Below are 15,831 nucleotides of genomic sequence, written 5' to 3'. Positions count from 1 at the left end.
TTGCCATGGCAATGCGACGGCAAAGCTTCAAATGTAATTACATCGCGTTACCACGGCAATGTGACGCTGTGTGATGTCACGTTGGTGAGGTCCACTGCGCATGTGACGCGGTTCAGAAGGAGGAGGGGGCAGCAGGTAAGGATGCGGCTGCCACAGCTTAGTGCCTATGGTTGAAATACGCCGGTGTTCCTGGTAAAAGCTTTTATAAATAAATAAGTCAGCTTATTATTAGAAGACGCTGCATTTCCCATTCAAGTCAACGAGCTGTGTGTCTTCCTGCGCTGGGCGGTGTATTATGGACAAAAACTGCTTAGTAAATGTGGTCTCAGAACTCATCTCAACTCATTCTCTTGTATTGCTGCTTATCCTGCTACCATCCCGGTGATATATGGTTACTGTGGGAAGTTACTAGTGACATTCTATAACTTGATGTACATATAGTGAGAGCCTCGTGTAACTGCAGCATGTCACTCAGACGATGGCTCATTAGTACCTTGCTCACACATACACTGGTATCTTCAGTTATCTGGCATAGAGACCAGAGCACAATTACTTAGCAATCACACCTGTACAGCCGGCCTGACGAGCACTGAGATCTCTCTACATCTTATTTTAGGTCACTTTTATTTGATCTATATTAGTCCATAGGACCCTATTGACGTTGTTTTTACCCATTCAGAACCTCACTGGGGTTTATTCATTATCAATTTGGGACTACTATTGACCCATGGTCACTGACACGACTATAACGAGTTCTTTATACAGACAATCACCATCTCCTTGTCCCACAGCCGCAGCTCCACAAACAGACAAGTGAGTGCATGTAAAGCGGGGACAATTTACCTCGGCCGACTCTCCATCTGGCTCTGGTTAACCCTTCTTTTCCTCTCCACATCATTACCCCTAGTGCACCCACACATTTACTATTCTTGAGCTGAGCGGGTGTGTCCCCTCTTGCCTATGTTAGTAAATATGGGCCTAAATGTTTCCACTGCAAAGAAACACCTTTTACAATCTCATCTGTTTTTGGGGGATCTGACAGTTCCAGATCTACGGGTAAGTTGATTTTTTTCCTGCTGGTCTTTCTTTGTACAGTAATTATGAAGCCATCATTAATTAAACAGGGAAACATAAGTAGCCGATGGATAAGAAAATATTAATAATCACCCAAATCAAAATAAGTCAAATTGATTAAAACCCTTTATTAGAAAGTCAGTTACATAGATGATGTTTTCATGTTTTGGCCCCCTTTCTGTTTTTAAGTGACAATATGTTTAAAAGAATCTGTCAATGCTTACTTAATATACATTTATTATATTTTTATGCCAGCAGCAGCAGCACCGCTATTTTCTTTAAATCACAGATTTGCAGTGTGTCATGGGAATGCACTTTTAACTGCGTTACTGCCAGCACTGTGGTTAATACCCTAGTGTGGGTAGAATCTGCTGTGTGATAAGTAGGCAGATTAACCCCTTCCTCTTGCTTACCATTTTCAATTTTGCTTTTCGGGTGCGGGCCGCTGAACGCCAGGAATTTCCCCGGGACGATCCAGTTAAAGTCTCCATTCTCCACCCTCTGCAGACAGAATATCAGTGTCAGACAGAGTATCAGCCGGACACCTCCGTCCAGAGTGTTTCAGGCCCGACAATGCCTCAATCATTACGTTAGGTTTGCAATGAAAGGTTAGCTGAATAGCACAGCTCTCGTTAATCTGACACGGAAATATGAAGAAAATGTATCCCTTTTTGCCAAATGAACAGCAAAATAAAAAAAACCCTTACTAATGCACAGACTATTAAGAATAATGTAAACTGGACATTTCACTGAAGATTATACAAACGTATATACACACACACACACACACACACACACACACACACACACACACACACACACACACACACACACACACACACACACACACACACACACACAGGCTGATTTGATGATGGTTGCATTATTGTGGCTGCGCCGGACCCCCCATAACCCAACTTGTGGAGCGGGTGCAGCAAGGGAAAGAGCCCACTCGGGTGGCGATCACGGATGCCGGGTCTGACTTCCATGGCAGGACCCCCCCGAGGGGGCTCCCTTCAGCACCGTCGCTACTGCCCCCACAGGTAGGGCTACGGGGAAGGGAAGAGGCCCCCGCACCCTGCATTTTTACCAGCCGGTTATGGGGTGGGTTGACGGGTTTTACATTTTAACCCTTTCAGTGGGCCCTGCAGAGAGATGTTCTTACCTCGTAATGCTCATATTCATCCACATCAAAACTGTCGAAGTGAAAGAAGCCGTGCTGGAGAGCCTGAAAGGAAGAGACGCAGAAGGGCTAATCCCACGTAGCAGGTAAAAAACACATTAACCATTTCCTCCCCCTCCTCCCTCGGAAAGGAAACATTGTACTGATCATTTCTATTGTCCTACACATTTCTAATCTTGGAAACAGAAGAAAAAACAGCGCAAAAAAACCATAGTGTAGTATATTAAAAATCAATTTATGGAATAAAGGTGAGTGTTGCACGTACATCAATATAAAAATTACACAGCATAACATGTTAGGGACATGTTACCACTCGGCGCGTTCCTTTATTTTCATTTTCTATCCCCATTGCGGCTTCATTTGATTGCACTTGCTTTGTTCGGGACTTGCTCGGGACTTTCTGCTCACTCGATACGCTATCAGTGTGGTGAGACGCGGTGAGACGCGACCGGCAGAGGGACGCCACTAGATGACGTCACACGCACACGCGGACTAACCCGGAACTGATCAGGAGATCACCCCTTCCGAACCAACGGCTGCAGTATCTTCAGTACACGGGAAGGCTTCTCAAGTGGAGTTGTACTTACCGATCCTGGATACCAGCGACCAGAGGAAGGACGTTCCAGATACATCTGTTCGTGTCCTGCTGTTCCCGCCGAGTGGTAACATGTCCCTAACATGTTATGCTGTGTAATTTTTATATTGATGTACGTGCAACACTCACCTTTATTGTATAAATAGACTTTTAATATACTACACCATGGTTTTTTTGCGCTGTTTTTTCTTCTGTTTCCATTTTAGCCTGGTGTGCTGAGCCAACCTATTTGAGCAGCGGCATAAAACCTCCTTCCAATCAGGTTATGTTATTTTTATTTAAGTCACAATATCACTCATCACATATTAACCACTTATGAGCGCAATATATTTTTGTATCACATTTCTAATCTTAACTGATAATTCTTCTTCCTCTTCTTCCACGATCAACTAATGATCACAGCTTAATTAGTCTCAGGAATGGGAAAGCACTGTTCTTTACTTATGTGTCGGTATATACCACAGTTCACACGAATGAGATTAGCTAAAAGTTTGAAACATTCTCCGGGGCATTTGGGTTCTATGGAGACATTAAAATGATATCATCATCATCTTCACACCGTGAATCGTCCCCAATGATCTCTCAGGTTCTGCGGTTACAGCTTCTTCTCCACTTCTATTCGTCGTCTTGGTCTTTAATATCTCTAGGTATCCAGTTGAGTACCATCTTTATCCAACGATGGCCATTTCTTCTTGCGATATGTCCGGCCCATCGCCATTTTAATTTCTTCCTCCATGTGATGATGTCAAAGACTTCTTTTTGTTTTCGCAGCCATTTGTTCTTTATCCTGTCTTTTCGGGTAATACCCAGCATGCATCTCTCCATACATCTTTGTGTGGTCTCACGCTTCTGAATGATCTTTGTTATTAGGACATTTAAAAGCAGGACTCCTGGCAACACCAGTGTGTGTTTGTTTTGTTTGAAGCATGGGGTCTCTGGAGCTGAATCTCTTTGATTTCAGCTCCAGGGACCCTCGGATTCTTGAGATGCTTACCTCGGAAGGGGGGTGCCGGTATTTCTGCACAGTTTAAATGTCCCGTGTCACATGGGCCAATAAGAAGATCCAAGGAATTACATCACGGCTTCCTATTGGCCCACAGGACATGTAAAGGTGCCATATTCATAGCCACATCTTGGCTGCTTCCCAGTAGTGGGATTCCAATTTTTTTAGCAACAGGTTCTCTCTCATCGTACTGCCCCTTTATAGGGGGGGAGAAGAGATCGGGGGGGAGGGAGAGAAACCAGGGGGGGTGGAGAGAGAGACCAGGGGGGAAGTGGAGAGAGGAGAGAGAGAGACCAGGGAGGGTGGAGAGAGAGACCAGGGGGGTGGAGAGAGAGACCAAGGGGGGAGAGAAAAGTGAGAGACCGGGGGGGAGGGGGGAGAGAAGTGAGAGACCAAGTGGGGAGAGAAGAGAGAGACAAAGGGGGGAGGGAGAGAGGGGAGAGAGACCAGGTGGGGGGAGAGAGACGGGGGGAGGGGAGAGACCATAGGGAACAAATACAATTCAATAAATTTTTGCACACACTGATTTCATGGATACTTGTAACAAAAAAATGTTTTATTCAGTTGAACAGGACTGCGCATAGGGGGGGAGGAGAGACTAGGGGGGGAGCAGAGAGACCAGGGGGGGAGCGAAAGGGACCAGGAGGGGGAGAAGAGAGACCAGGAGGGGGAGAATAGAGACCAGGGGGGGGGTAAGAAGAGAGACCAAGGGGGGGAGAAGAGAGACAAGGGGGAAGCAGAAAGACCAGGGGGGGGAGTAGCGAGACAAGGGGGGGGGAGCAGAGAGACCAGGGGGGGGCGCAGAGAGACCAGGGGGGGGCACAGAGAGACCAGGGGGGGGCGCAGAGAGACCAGAGGGGGCGCAGAGAGACCAGAGGGGGCGCAGAGAGACCAGGGGGGGAGCAGAGACACATGGGGGGAAGAGACCAGTGGGGGAGAGAAAGAGACCGGGGGGGGGGAGAGATAAAGAGACCGGGGGGGGGGGAGAAAGAGACCAGGGGGGAGAGAGACCAGGGGGGTAGACCAGGGGAACCCAGTACAATACAATGTCCAAAAGTGGAGCTGCTAGCAGTGCAAGTATACATGTGAAAGTTTTTTCTGTCAAATGGAAGGAACAGCTCGGGGGGGGGCAGGGGGGTGTACCTCCCATCTCCCCCAGTCCCTCTCACATCTCCCCCAGCCCCTCTCACATCTCCCCCAGCCCCTCTCCCATCTCCCCCAGTCCCCCTCACATCTCCCCCAGCCCCTCTCACATCTCCCCCAGCCCCCCTCACATCTCCCCCAGCCCCTCTCACATCTCCCCCAGCCCCTCTCACATCTCCCCCAGCCCCTCTCACATCTCCCCCAGCACCTCTCCCATCTCCCCCAGCCCCTCTCCCATCTCCCCCAGCCCCTCTCCCATCTCCCCCAGCCCCTCTCACATCTCCCCAGCCCCTCTCACATCTCCCCCAGCCCCTCTCACATCTCCCCCAGCCCCTCTCACATCTCCCCAGCCCCTCTCACATCTCCCCCAGCCCCTCTCACATCTCCCCCAGCCCCTCTCACATCTCCCCCAGCCCCTCTCACATCTCCCCCAGTCCCTCTCACACCTCCCCCAGCCCCTCTCACACCTCCCCCAGCCCCTCTCACATCTCCCCCAGCCCCTCTCACATCTCCCCCAGCCCCTCTCACATCTCCCCCAGCCCCTCTCACACCTCCCCCAGCCCCTCTCACATCTCCCCCAGCCCCTCTCACACCTCCCCCAGCCCCTCTCACATCTCCAAAAAGTCCCTCTCACATCTCCCCCAGTCCCTCTCACATCTCCCCCAGCCCCTCTCACATCTCCCCCAGTCCCTCTCACATCTCCCCCAGCCCCTCTCACATCTCCCCCAGCCCCTCTCACATATCCCCCAGTCCCTCTCACATCTCCCCCAGTCCCACTCACATCTCCCCAGTCCCTCTCACATCTCCCCCAGACCCTCTCAAATCTCCCCCAGCCCCTCTCACACCTCCCCCAGCCCCTCTCACATCTCCCCCAGTCCCTCTCACATCTCCCCCAGTCCCACTCACATCTCCCCCAGTCCCTCTCACATCTCCCCCAGACCCTCTCAAATCTCCCCCAGCCCCTCTCACACCTCCCCCAGCCCCTCTCACACCTCCCCCAGTCCCTCTCACATCTCCCCCAGCCCCTCTCACATCTCCCCCAGCCCCTCTCACATCTCCCCCAGTCCCCCTCACATCTCCCCCAGTCCCTCTCACATCTCCCCCAGTCCCTCTCACATCTCCCCCAGCCTCTCTCACATCTCCCCCAGCCCCTCTCACACCTCCCCCAGCCCCTCTCACACCTCCCCCAGCCCCTCTCACACCTCCCCCAGCCCCTCTCACATCTCCCCCAGCCCCTCTCACATCTCCCCCAGCCCCCCTCACATCTCCCCCAGCCCCTCTCACATCTCCCCCAGCCCCTCTCACATCTCCCCCAGCCCCTCTCACATCTCCCCCAGCCCCTCTCACATCTCCCCCAGCCCCTCTCACATCTCCCCCAGTCCCCCTCACATCTCCCAAAGTCCCTCTCACATCTCCCAAAGTCCCTCTCACATCTCCCCCAGTCCCTCTCACATCTCCCCCAGCCCCTCTCACACCTCCCCCAGCCCCTCTCACATCTCCCCCAGTCCCCCTCACATCTCCCCAGTCCCTCTCACATCTCCCCCAGCCCCTCTCACATCTCCCCCAGTCCCCCTCACATCTCCCCCAGTCCCCCTCTCACATCTCCCCCAGCCCCTCTCACATCTCCCTCACTCCCTCTCACATCTCCCCCAGCCCCTCTCACATCTCCCCCAGCCCCTCTCACATCTCCCCCAGCCCCTCTCACATCTCCCCCAGTCCCCCTCACATCTCCCTCACTCCCTCTCACATCTCCCCCAGCCCCTCTCACATCTCCCCCAGCCCCTCACACATCTCTCCCAGCCCCTCTCACATCTCCCCCAGCCCCTCTCACATCTCCCTCACTCCCTCTCACATCTCCCCCAGCCCCTCCCCCTCACATCTCCCTCACTCCCTCTCACATCTCCCCCAGCCCCTCTCACATCTGCCCCAGCCCCTCTCACATCTCCCCCAGTCCCTCTCACATCTCCCCCAGCCCCTCTCACATCTCCCCCAGCCCCCCTCACGTCTCTCCCAGTCCCCCTCACGTCTCTCCCAGTCCCTCTCACGTCTCCCCCAGTCCCTCTCACGTCTCCCCCAGCCCCTCTCACGTCTCCCCCAGCCCCTCTCACATCTCCCCCAGTCCCCCTCACATCTCCCCCAGTCCCTCTCACATCTCCCCCAGCCCCTCTCACATCTCCCCCAGCCCCTCTCACATCTCCCCCAGCCCCTTCACATCTCCCCCAGTCCCTCTCACATCCCCCTCTCACATCTCCCCCAGCCCCTCTCACATCTCCCCCAGTCCCTCTCACATCTCCCCCAGCCCCTCTCACATCTCCCAGTCCCTCTCACGTCTCCCCCAGCCCCTCTCACGTCTCCCCCAGTCCCCCTCACGTCTCCCCCAGCCCCTCTCACGTCTCCCCCAGCCCCTCTCACGTCTCCCCCAGCCCCCCTCACGTCTCTCCCAGTCCCCCTCACGTCTCTCCCAGTCCCTCTCACGTCTCCCCCAGCCCCTCTCACGTCTCCGCCAGCCCCTCTCACATCTCCCCCAGTCCCTCTCACATCTCCCCCAGTCCCTCTCACATCTCCCCCAGTCCCTCTCACATCTCCCCCAGCCCCTCTCACATCTCCCCCAGCCCCTCACATCTCCCCCAGCCCCTCTCACATCTCCCCCAGCCCCTCTCACATCTCCCCCAGTCCCCCTCACATCTCCCCCAGCCCCTCACATCTCCCCCAGTCCCTCTCACATCTCCCCCAGTCCCCCTCACATCTCCCCCAGCCCCTCTCACATCTCCCCCAGCCCCTCTCACATCTCCCCCAGCCCCTCTCACATCTCCCCCAGTCCCCCTCACACCTCCCCCAGCCCCTCTCACACCTCCCCCAGCCCCTCTCACACCTCCCCCAGCCCCTCTCACATCTCCCTCAGCCCTTCTCACATCTCCCCCAGCCCCTCTCACATCTCCCCCAGCCCCTCTCACATCTCCCCCAGCCCCTCTCACATCTCCCCCAGCCCCCCTCACATCTCCCCCAGCCCCTCTCACATCTCCCCCAGCCCCTCTCACATCTCCCCCAGCCCCTCTCACATCTCCCCCAGCCCCTCTCACATCTCCCCCAGCCCCTCTCACATCTCCCCCAGCCCCTCTCACATCTCCCCCAGCCCCTCTCACATCTCCCCCAGCCCCTCTCACATCTCCCCCAGCCCCTCTCACATCTCCCCCAGCCCCTCTCACATCTCCCCCAGTCCCCCTCACATCTCCCCCAGCCCCCCTCACATCTCCCCCAGCCCCTCTCACATCTCCCCCAGCCCCCCTCACATCTCCCCCAGCCCCCCTCACATCTCCCCCAGCCCCTCTCACATCTCCCCCAGCCCCTCTCACATCTCCCCCAGCCCCTCTCACATCTCCCCCAGCCCCTCTCACATCTCCCCCAGCCCCCCTCACATCTCCCCCAGCCCCTCTCACATCTCCCCCAGCCCCTCTCACATCTCCCCCAGCCCCTCTCACATCTCCCCCAGCCCCTCTCACATCTCCCCCAGCCCCCCTCACATCTCCCCCAGCCCCTCTCACATCTCCCCCAGTCCCCCTCACATCTCCCCCAGCCCCTCTCACATCTCCCCCAGCCCCTCTCACATCTCCCCCAGCCCCTCTCACATCTCCCCCAGCCCCTCTCACACCTCCCCCAGCCCCTCTCACACCTCCCCCAGCCCCTCTCACACCTCCCCCAGCCCCTCTCACATCTCCCCCAGCCCCCCTCACATCTCCCCCAGCCCCTCTCACATCTCCCCCAGCCCCTCTCACATCTCCCCCAGCCCCTCTCCCATCTCCCCCAGCCCCTCTCACATCTCCCCCAGCCCCTCTCACATCTCCCCCAGCCCCTCTCACATCTCCCCCAGTCCCTCTCACATCTCCCCCAGTCCCCCTCACATCTCCCCCAGCCCCTCTCACATCTCCCCCAGTCCCTCTCACATCTCCCCCAGTCCCTCTCACATCTCCCCCAGCCCCTCTCACATCTCCCCCAGCCCCTCACATCTCCCCCAGTCCCCCTCACATCTCCCCCAGCCCCTCTCACATCTCCCCCAGTCCCTCTCACATCTCCCCCAGCCCCTCACATCTCCCCCAGTCCCCCTCACATCTCCCCCAGCCCCTCTCACATCTCCCCCAGTCCCTCTCACACCTCCCCCAGTCCCTCTCACATCTCCCCCAGCCCCTCTCACATCTCCCCCAGCCCCTCTCACATCTCCCCCAGCCCCCCTCACATCTCCCCCAGCCCCTCGGCTAAGATTGATGTACAATTTTATTAAAGTGATGGACTAAGTGACTTCATTAATAACCATTAATTAATATGTGTATATATAAAATGTGTAAATGTGTGAAATATAAATTCTATGTATAGTGTAATATATTAATGTAGGTGATGCATATAATAGTGAATATTACTAAATGTTTATATATAAATATTTAACAAAACAATAAATGTGTGAAAAATGGTAAATATGTGTCTGTGTGTGAATATGTTGAAATAAACTAAAAAATATAGATATATGTTCCTAAAAATGTTTAAAATAATTAAATAGCAATATGCACATATCCATCAAACTCATGATATAAGATGGATGAAGGATGATTAAACAGGAGCCCTGAGGCAAGTGAATTGAGAAATGTGAAGATGATTGGCACTATAATTAATTACTTAAACTCATTCTTATGTTGGTTTGTTTGTTTGTTTTGGCCTCTTCACCCAGGGTGGGTATAGGCGACTTTCACAGAAATTTGTCTCCATTGTTTGCGGTCTTGGACTAGAGTTGTTAGATGGTACAACCAGTCTTCATTAAATGTTCTTCGGCTAAGGTTGAACGGGCGCATAACCAGGTCCTCAGCTTTTCGGTTAAAGTATCTCAATGTTGTAAGCCTAACGCCACCCTTCGGCCGTTTCCATGTCGGACCAGGTTCAGCCATTAGGGTTATTTTTGGAATGCTATGTGTTGACATCTGCAATGTGTGGCCTAACCAACGCCACCGTCTGTGTTCTATAATGGCCGACACTTTTTCGGAAACGTCGCATTTTCTGCGAATTTCAGCATTGGACGTCCTATCAGTATACTTGGTTTTTGTTAGTCGGTGCAGGCACCGATTTTGGAATAAGTCCAGTTTATATTTGTGTGTCTCCTTTACCGGCCAGGTTTCACAACCGTATAATAAAGTCGGTAGAATAACAGCTTTGTAAATGTGGACTTTTGTCTTTAAGTGTATGACTTTACTGGCCCAAAGTTTCTTAAGTGAGCCCCACGCAAGATGTTTCGATTTCCGGTCGTATTGCTCCCAAGGTAGGTAAAGTGGTCTGCAGTCTCGATGGGCTCATTTTGAATGTGGATCGTTGGGTCAATTAGGTGGTTGCAGCACATTAAAAGTTTGGATTTACTACTGCTCAAAACTAGGCATAGTTTACGGGCCTCGTTTATCACTCGGTCCACCATGCCCACGAGTCCATGAGTCTGCGATCAGAGCAAATGTTAAATCAGTAAGTACAAAGTTATTTGTATAAACGATTACACCTCCCAGCTGATTATCCAATGCTTTTGTCAGGACGGCATCGATTCCAATGTTGAATAAAGTTGGTGACAAAATGCCCCCTTTGCTAATTTATTGTAAATTCGCAACTTTCCTCATTGTAGGCTTTTATTTTGCAGGATGTGCGGAGGTAAAGGGATGAAATTATGCTACATAATTTATTAGGTATTCCATCCAGTCTTAGTAAGTTCACAAGTAAGTTATTAAGTTCACAAGCTTTCTCTATGAACGCTATCAAAGGCGGCAGTAAAGTCTAGGAAGGCTATGTAAGTTGGTTGCCTGAACTCTTGTCGCAGCTGTAATACCTGTTGTAAGGCACTAATTTGGTCAATACATCCTCTTCCTGCTCTAGAACCGGCCTGATTTTCATATGTTCTTTTTTGTCGTCCGACTTTTATGCGATTTAGTATTATGGCTTCCAGTATCTCATACGCCAGGTTGATCAAGGAGATTCCGCGGTAATTTTTGCAATCACTTCTTGCTCCTTTTTTGCGTAGGGGCAGCAGGAGCACAGTTTCCCATTCTTTTGGGATTTGTTCTTTTTCCCAAATAAGTGAGATAACATCTTCCATAGCACCAATAACATATATTCCACCAGTTTTGAAGTATTCAGCACACAGACCATCATCCCCTGGAGCTTTGTTGTTCTTAAGTTTATTGATGACTGCAGCGATTTCGATTCTGGGTGGCGGGGTGTCGCAAATGTTGTATGGACCATGAGTAAACATATTCGGATTTTCAATGTCACCTGTGATAGGAGGGGGTCGATTAAGCAGCTTTTTAAAATGTTCGCACCACCTATCTAATCTAGCTTCCACGTCTGTAATTTTATGTCCGTTTTTGTCACTGATGCATTGGCTGACAGGGTTTGAATATTTGCCAGCAGTAATTTTGGCCGTCTGAAGAATTTTCTATAATCACCGTGTTGTTGAGCAGTTTCAAGTTCAGCGGCTATACGATTTAAATAAGCCTCTCTGTCTTGCCTGGCATTCCTTTTAATTTCACGGGCGAGCTGGGTGCCAAGAGGGTGGTTGTTATTTGAAAGTGCTGTTTTCCGTCTTTGAGAAAGCTGGATAGTATCATGTGAAATCCAGTCCGTGTTCTGTGGTTCGCATGGTGGAATACATTGACTGACTGTATCTTGCATTTTTTGTCGGAGGAGCGACCATGCTTCATCTACTGAATTGGGTTTTTGGGCAGTTGGTGTTGTTTAATCCCTAAGCGATTCTTGATATTGGTCTCTTGTTGTTGGATTTTGAAGACTGATAATGTTGGGGCGTCTTTGAATTGGTTTCTTTGTCCTGTTTTGGAACTTAAGATGAATTTTCGCACAAACTATAGCATGGTCGGTAACAACATCAAGTCCCAAAATAACCTACAATCACTGATTGATTTGTTACATTTTTGTTTGATTAATATGTAGTCAAGTTGGTTTCTAGTCATTCCGTCTGGACTGACCCACGTTTGGAGATGGCGTTTTTCGTGACAAAAGAACGTGTTTGTGAGCATAAGGCCGTGGTAACTTGTCAGCTCAAGAAGGCGTTCCCCATTTTCACAAGTGTTCGTATGTGGGGTAAAGCAACATGTTGTTTTGCCTTGCTTATTATTACCACCAACTTAGGTATTAAAATCCCTGGCTATGATTAGAACCGTTTGTTGGAGCGCTGTAGAATAGTTGAACAGTTCCCCGCGTATGCGGGATTGATAATATAGAATTTCCGCTGTTTGGTATTCGTGGCTGTGATATGCAGCAGATATCAACATTTCGATCACAAACAGTTTTTTGCAAGGAGAGCCTGCTGATCCGTTTCTAGAAGAGTTCGAACGTTAAGACAACCAATATTGTTAGGAAAGGCTGATCGCTTTGGAAACGATCTATGGAAGTTGTTAGCTGTATATACCCAAGGGGACGCTAGTCCCAAGGGTCGAGGGTGCCCATTTTGTTAGAAACGAGGGGGCACCACGTGGAGGCAGGGTTGTCGATTTGATAATGTCGATTTGATAATGTCGATTGATAATGAGAGGCTCTATATTCGCATCAATTATCCTTGCCTTGAAATGAGTATAGACTGGGTTAAGGCGGATCAATATACACAAACCTAGACCAATGTGCTAGAATCTATGCACTCATTGAGCCCCCCAGGAGACAGAGTACCCAACATATAGAGCCAAAAGGTCTCTCGAACGCAGAGCCTCTTGAATCTATCCCCTCCCAACAAGGAGGGAGGAATGTGCTCCAGACCCAATATATTTAGATTTTTATCATAGTTTGGTCTACATATTTGTAGTTTTATTTGTTTGTGTTCACAGATACTGATTTGTTTGATCAGCCCTATTTGTCTTATTATAAGGTTTGTTTAATAACAATGTTTACTACAAGGTTTATCTTTATTTTTCTGATCTATTTTTCTGATTTAATTGTTGTTATGCACATTTATATTTATGAGTATTATATATAAATAATATTTTTTCATGCATTAATATTGATTTATTGGGTGTTGGTTCCGTGTTCCCCATTGTCTCAAATCCCAAACTATTATTTGCCAGTTGTTTTATGTAATAAATTTGATATACAGTATTACTGAATTTGTGTCTATTTTGTTTATCTCTCAGCCAATTTAGTTGTAGTCACTTTCATCCACTCATATTAGGTGGTGCTCGCATGAGTAATTATTCAATCAATTTGGGCTTTATAAGGCATGAGGATTTCCTCATTCCTTATCCTCTGATGAAGTCGCCATAACCTAAACGCCGAAACGCGTAAGGGTGTGTTGCCATTGGCTGTGCCAGGAGCCTGTTGTATTGTGCCTTGTGATTACGGAAGGGAGCTGTGGAACTTGGAGGAGCGGTATCGCTGTAGCCGTGGGACCTGTGTGTGGACGCACAACACTGTAGTTACCCGGCTGTGAAGCAGAAGGATACCGCATGATCCCAGCCATGAGATCTAGAGCCCCACACCAGAAGATGCACAGCGGGAGACTGATGCATATATCCAATGCGCATATTTTACTGAATGGTTGTAAGTGATCTGATTTTAGCTCGTAATATTAGAACCTTAAACTCTTTACACTATGGAGTCTGCGCTATCCCTTTTTGTTTGTTATATATACAGTATATGTATATTAAAAATACTTCTACTTAACTCATTTTTTTTCAAAGGCAGGAATCACCTCAATTGATCCCATTAAACATGCCACTGCTATTAGTTCCCTTTGGTCCTAGGAGGCACTGACCCTTTAATTAGCTGTAGGATTGTAACCCCGCCCCAGCATTACCTTGCGGATCCCCTGCAGACAGTCCAGGATGGTGAGGTTGTAGGTGCAGTTCCCGAACGAAGCATCTCTGCAGAGAGAAGCAGATTTATTGATACTTATCGATTATGGCCACTGTGGGGAGGAAGTCAACACAAGGAGCTTTCAAAAGAACTATTCATCCCACGGGCAGTACAAAGGACTCGGGGGCATCCCTTAAGGTTGGAGGAAAGGAGATTTCACCAGCAGTAAAGGAAAGGGTTCTTTACCGTAAGGGCAGTTAAAGCTGCAGTTCAGTCTTTTTTTTTATTTTTTATTTTTATTATTTTTTTAAATCAATAGTTTCATGTGGGCAATCTCTAATTACCTAAAGAACTGTATAGCTGCAGGTCAATTCGTTCTCCATGTATTGATCGGTGAAATTTGGTGACATAATTAGCGAAGGGATCTGTTTATATTCTGCTTGTCTGTCAGTGGAAGCTCATGAATATTCATGAGCACTCCTGCACTGACATGTGCTAGAGGGAGGGCAGGGCTGACAAAGGGGTGTGCCAGGGCTTGTGACAGGACATGAAGGGGCAGTGCCTTAGCAAATGCTTGTTAAAATATAATACAAGAAAATTGGTCTTTCAAAGTTGTTTTTTAAAAAACAGAAAATGCTAAAAGTATTTTTTCTTACTACAGAACTGATTTATTAAAAAAAACACACATGCAGGATATTGACTGAACTGCAGCTTTAAAATGTGGAATTCATTACCCATGGAGACAGTGATGGCAGATACAATAGATTTGTTAAAAAAAAGGTTGGACATCTTTTTTAGAAAGGGAAGGTAAACAGGGATATACCAAATAAGTAAACATGGAAAGATGTTGATCTAGAGAGTAATCTGATTGCAAGAATTGGCAGTCAGGAAGGAATTTATTTTTCCCCTTATGAGATATCATTGGATGATGTGTCATTGAGGTTTTTTGTTTGCCTTCCTCTGGATCAATATACTGTAAGTACGGATATAGGATAAAGTATCTGACGTCTAAATTTAGAACAGGTTGAACTTGATGGACGTATGTCTTTTTTCCACCTCATCTACTATTTATTATTTTATTTATAACATGCTTTTACCAGGAAGTAATACATTAGGAGGAGGCCTGCCTGCAATGTGTGTTAGAAGAGGTAGGATAGGCCTGCAATGTGTGTTAGAAGAGGTAGGATAGGCCTGCAATGTGTGTTAGAAGAGGTAGGATAGGCCTGCAATGTGTGTTAGAAGAGGTAGGATAGGCCTGCAATGTGTGTTAGAAGAGGTAGGATAGGCCTGCAATGTGTGTTAGGAGAGGTAGGATAGGCCTGCAATGTGTGTTAGAAGAGGTAGGATAGGCCTGCAATGTGTGTTAGAAGAGGTAGGATAGGCCTGCAATGTGTGTTAGAAGAGGTAGGATAGGCCTGCAATGTGTGTTAGAAGAGGTAGGATAGGCCTGCAATGTGTGTTAGAAGAGGTAGGATAGGCCTGCAATGTGTGTTAGAAGAGGTAGGATAGGCCTGCAATGTGTGTTAGAGACCCTGCCACAAGGAGCTTACAATCTATTGGCAGGGTAGGTTGAAACATTGGGTACAGGGGATTAGAGGGCTGGTGAGCTTCAGATTGCAAATCGAGCAGCTGTAACATCACCAAACATCAGAGAACGGCAGCAAACAGCGACACCCTTTGGCTGTCCGCCTTCGGGGCAACGCAGATGTCGGCTGAAGGGGTTCAGAATGAATTCAGCTGAGATATGGGGGGAGTCCTATGTAAGGCGTTCAACAAACGCGCATAGATGAAGTACACATACATATTTGCCCTTTATAAACTTTATATCCCTGAAGAAATGCACCCAGCAGAGACAGGGTTAAGGGATCCCAGCTGGGGAGCAGGAAGCCACATGGGATCTTGTTTATTAAATCAGATTTATTGATAATTAAGAGTTGTTTGGTTTTCTCTCTGGTATTGCGCCGGCCGTGAACGCAGCGCGGTACAAAGACAGAGCTTTCAGTCTATGTTGTTGGT

General features: G+C 49.5%; 1 protein-coding gene across 1 annotated transcript in view; it reads right to left on the bottom strand.

Annotated features, from left to right (window-relative positions):
* The window catches only part of CDC14A (cell division cycle 14A), a 117,000-nt gene that overhangs the window by 82,751 nt on the left and 18,418 nt on the right, over positions 1-15,831 (bottom strand). The window contains exons 5-7 of the mRNA XM_075615491.1: positions 13,817-13,883; positions 2,240-2,302; positions 1,488-1,575 (exon numbers count right to left, since the gene is read on the bottom strand). Of these exons, the coding sequence (XP_075471606.1) occupies positions 1,488-1,575; positions 2,240-2,302; positions 13,817-13,883 (218 nt within the window). The remainder of the gene's footprint in view (positions 1-1,487; positions 1,576-2,239; positions 2,303-13,816; positions 13,884-15,831) is intronic.

The sequence above is a fragment of the Ascaphus truei genome, chromosome 10, assembly GCF_040206685.1.
Source record: "Ascaphus truei isolate aAscTru1 chromosome 10, aAscTru1.hap1, whole genome shotgun sequence".
Lineage (NCBI taxonomy): Eukaryota > Metazoa > Chordata > Amphibia > Anura > Ascaphidae > Ascaphus > Ascaphus truei.
This window is presented reverse-complemented; position numbering and strand designations above follow the sequence as displayed.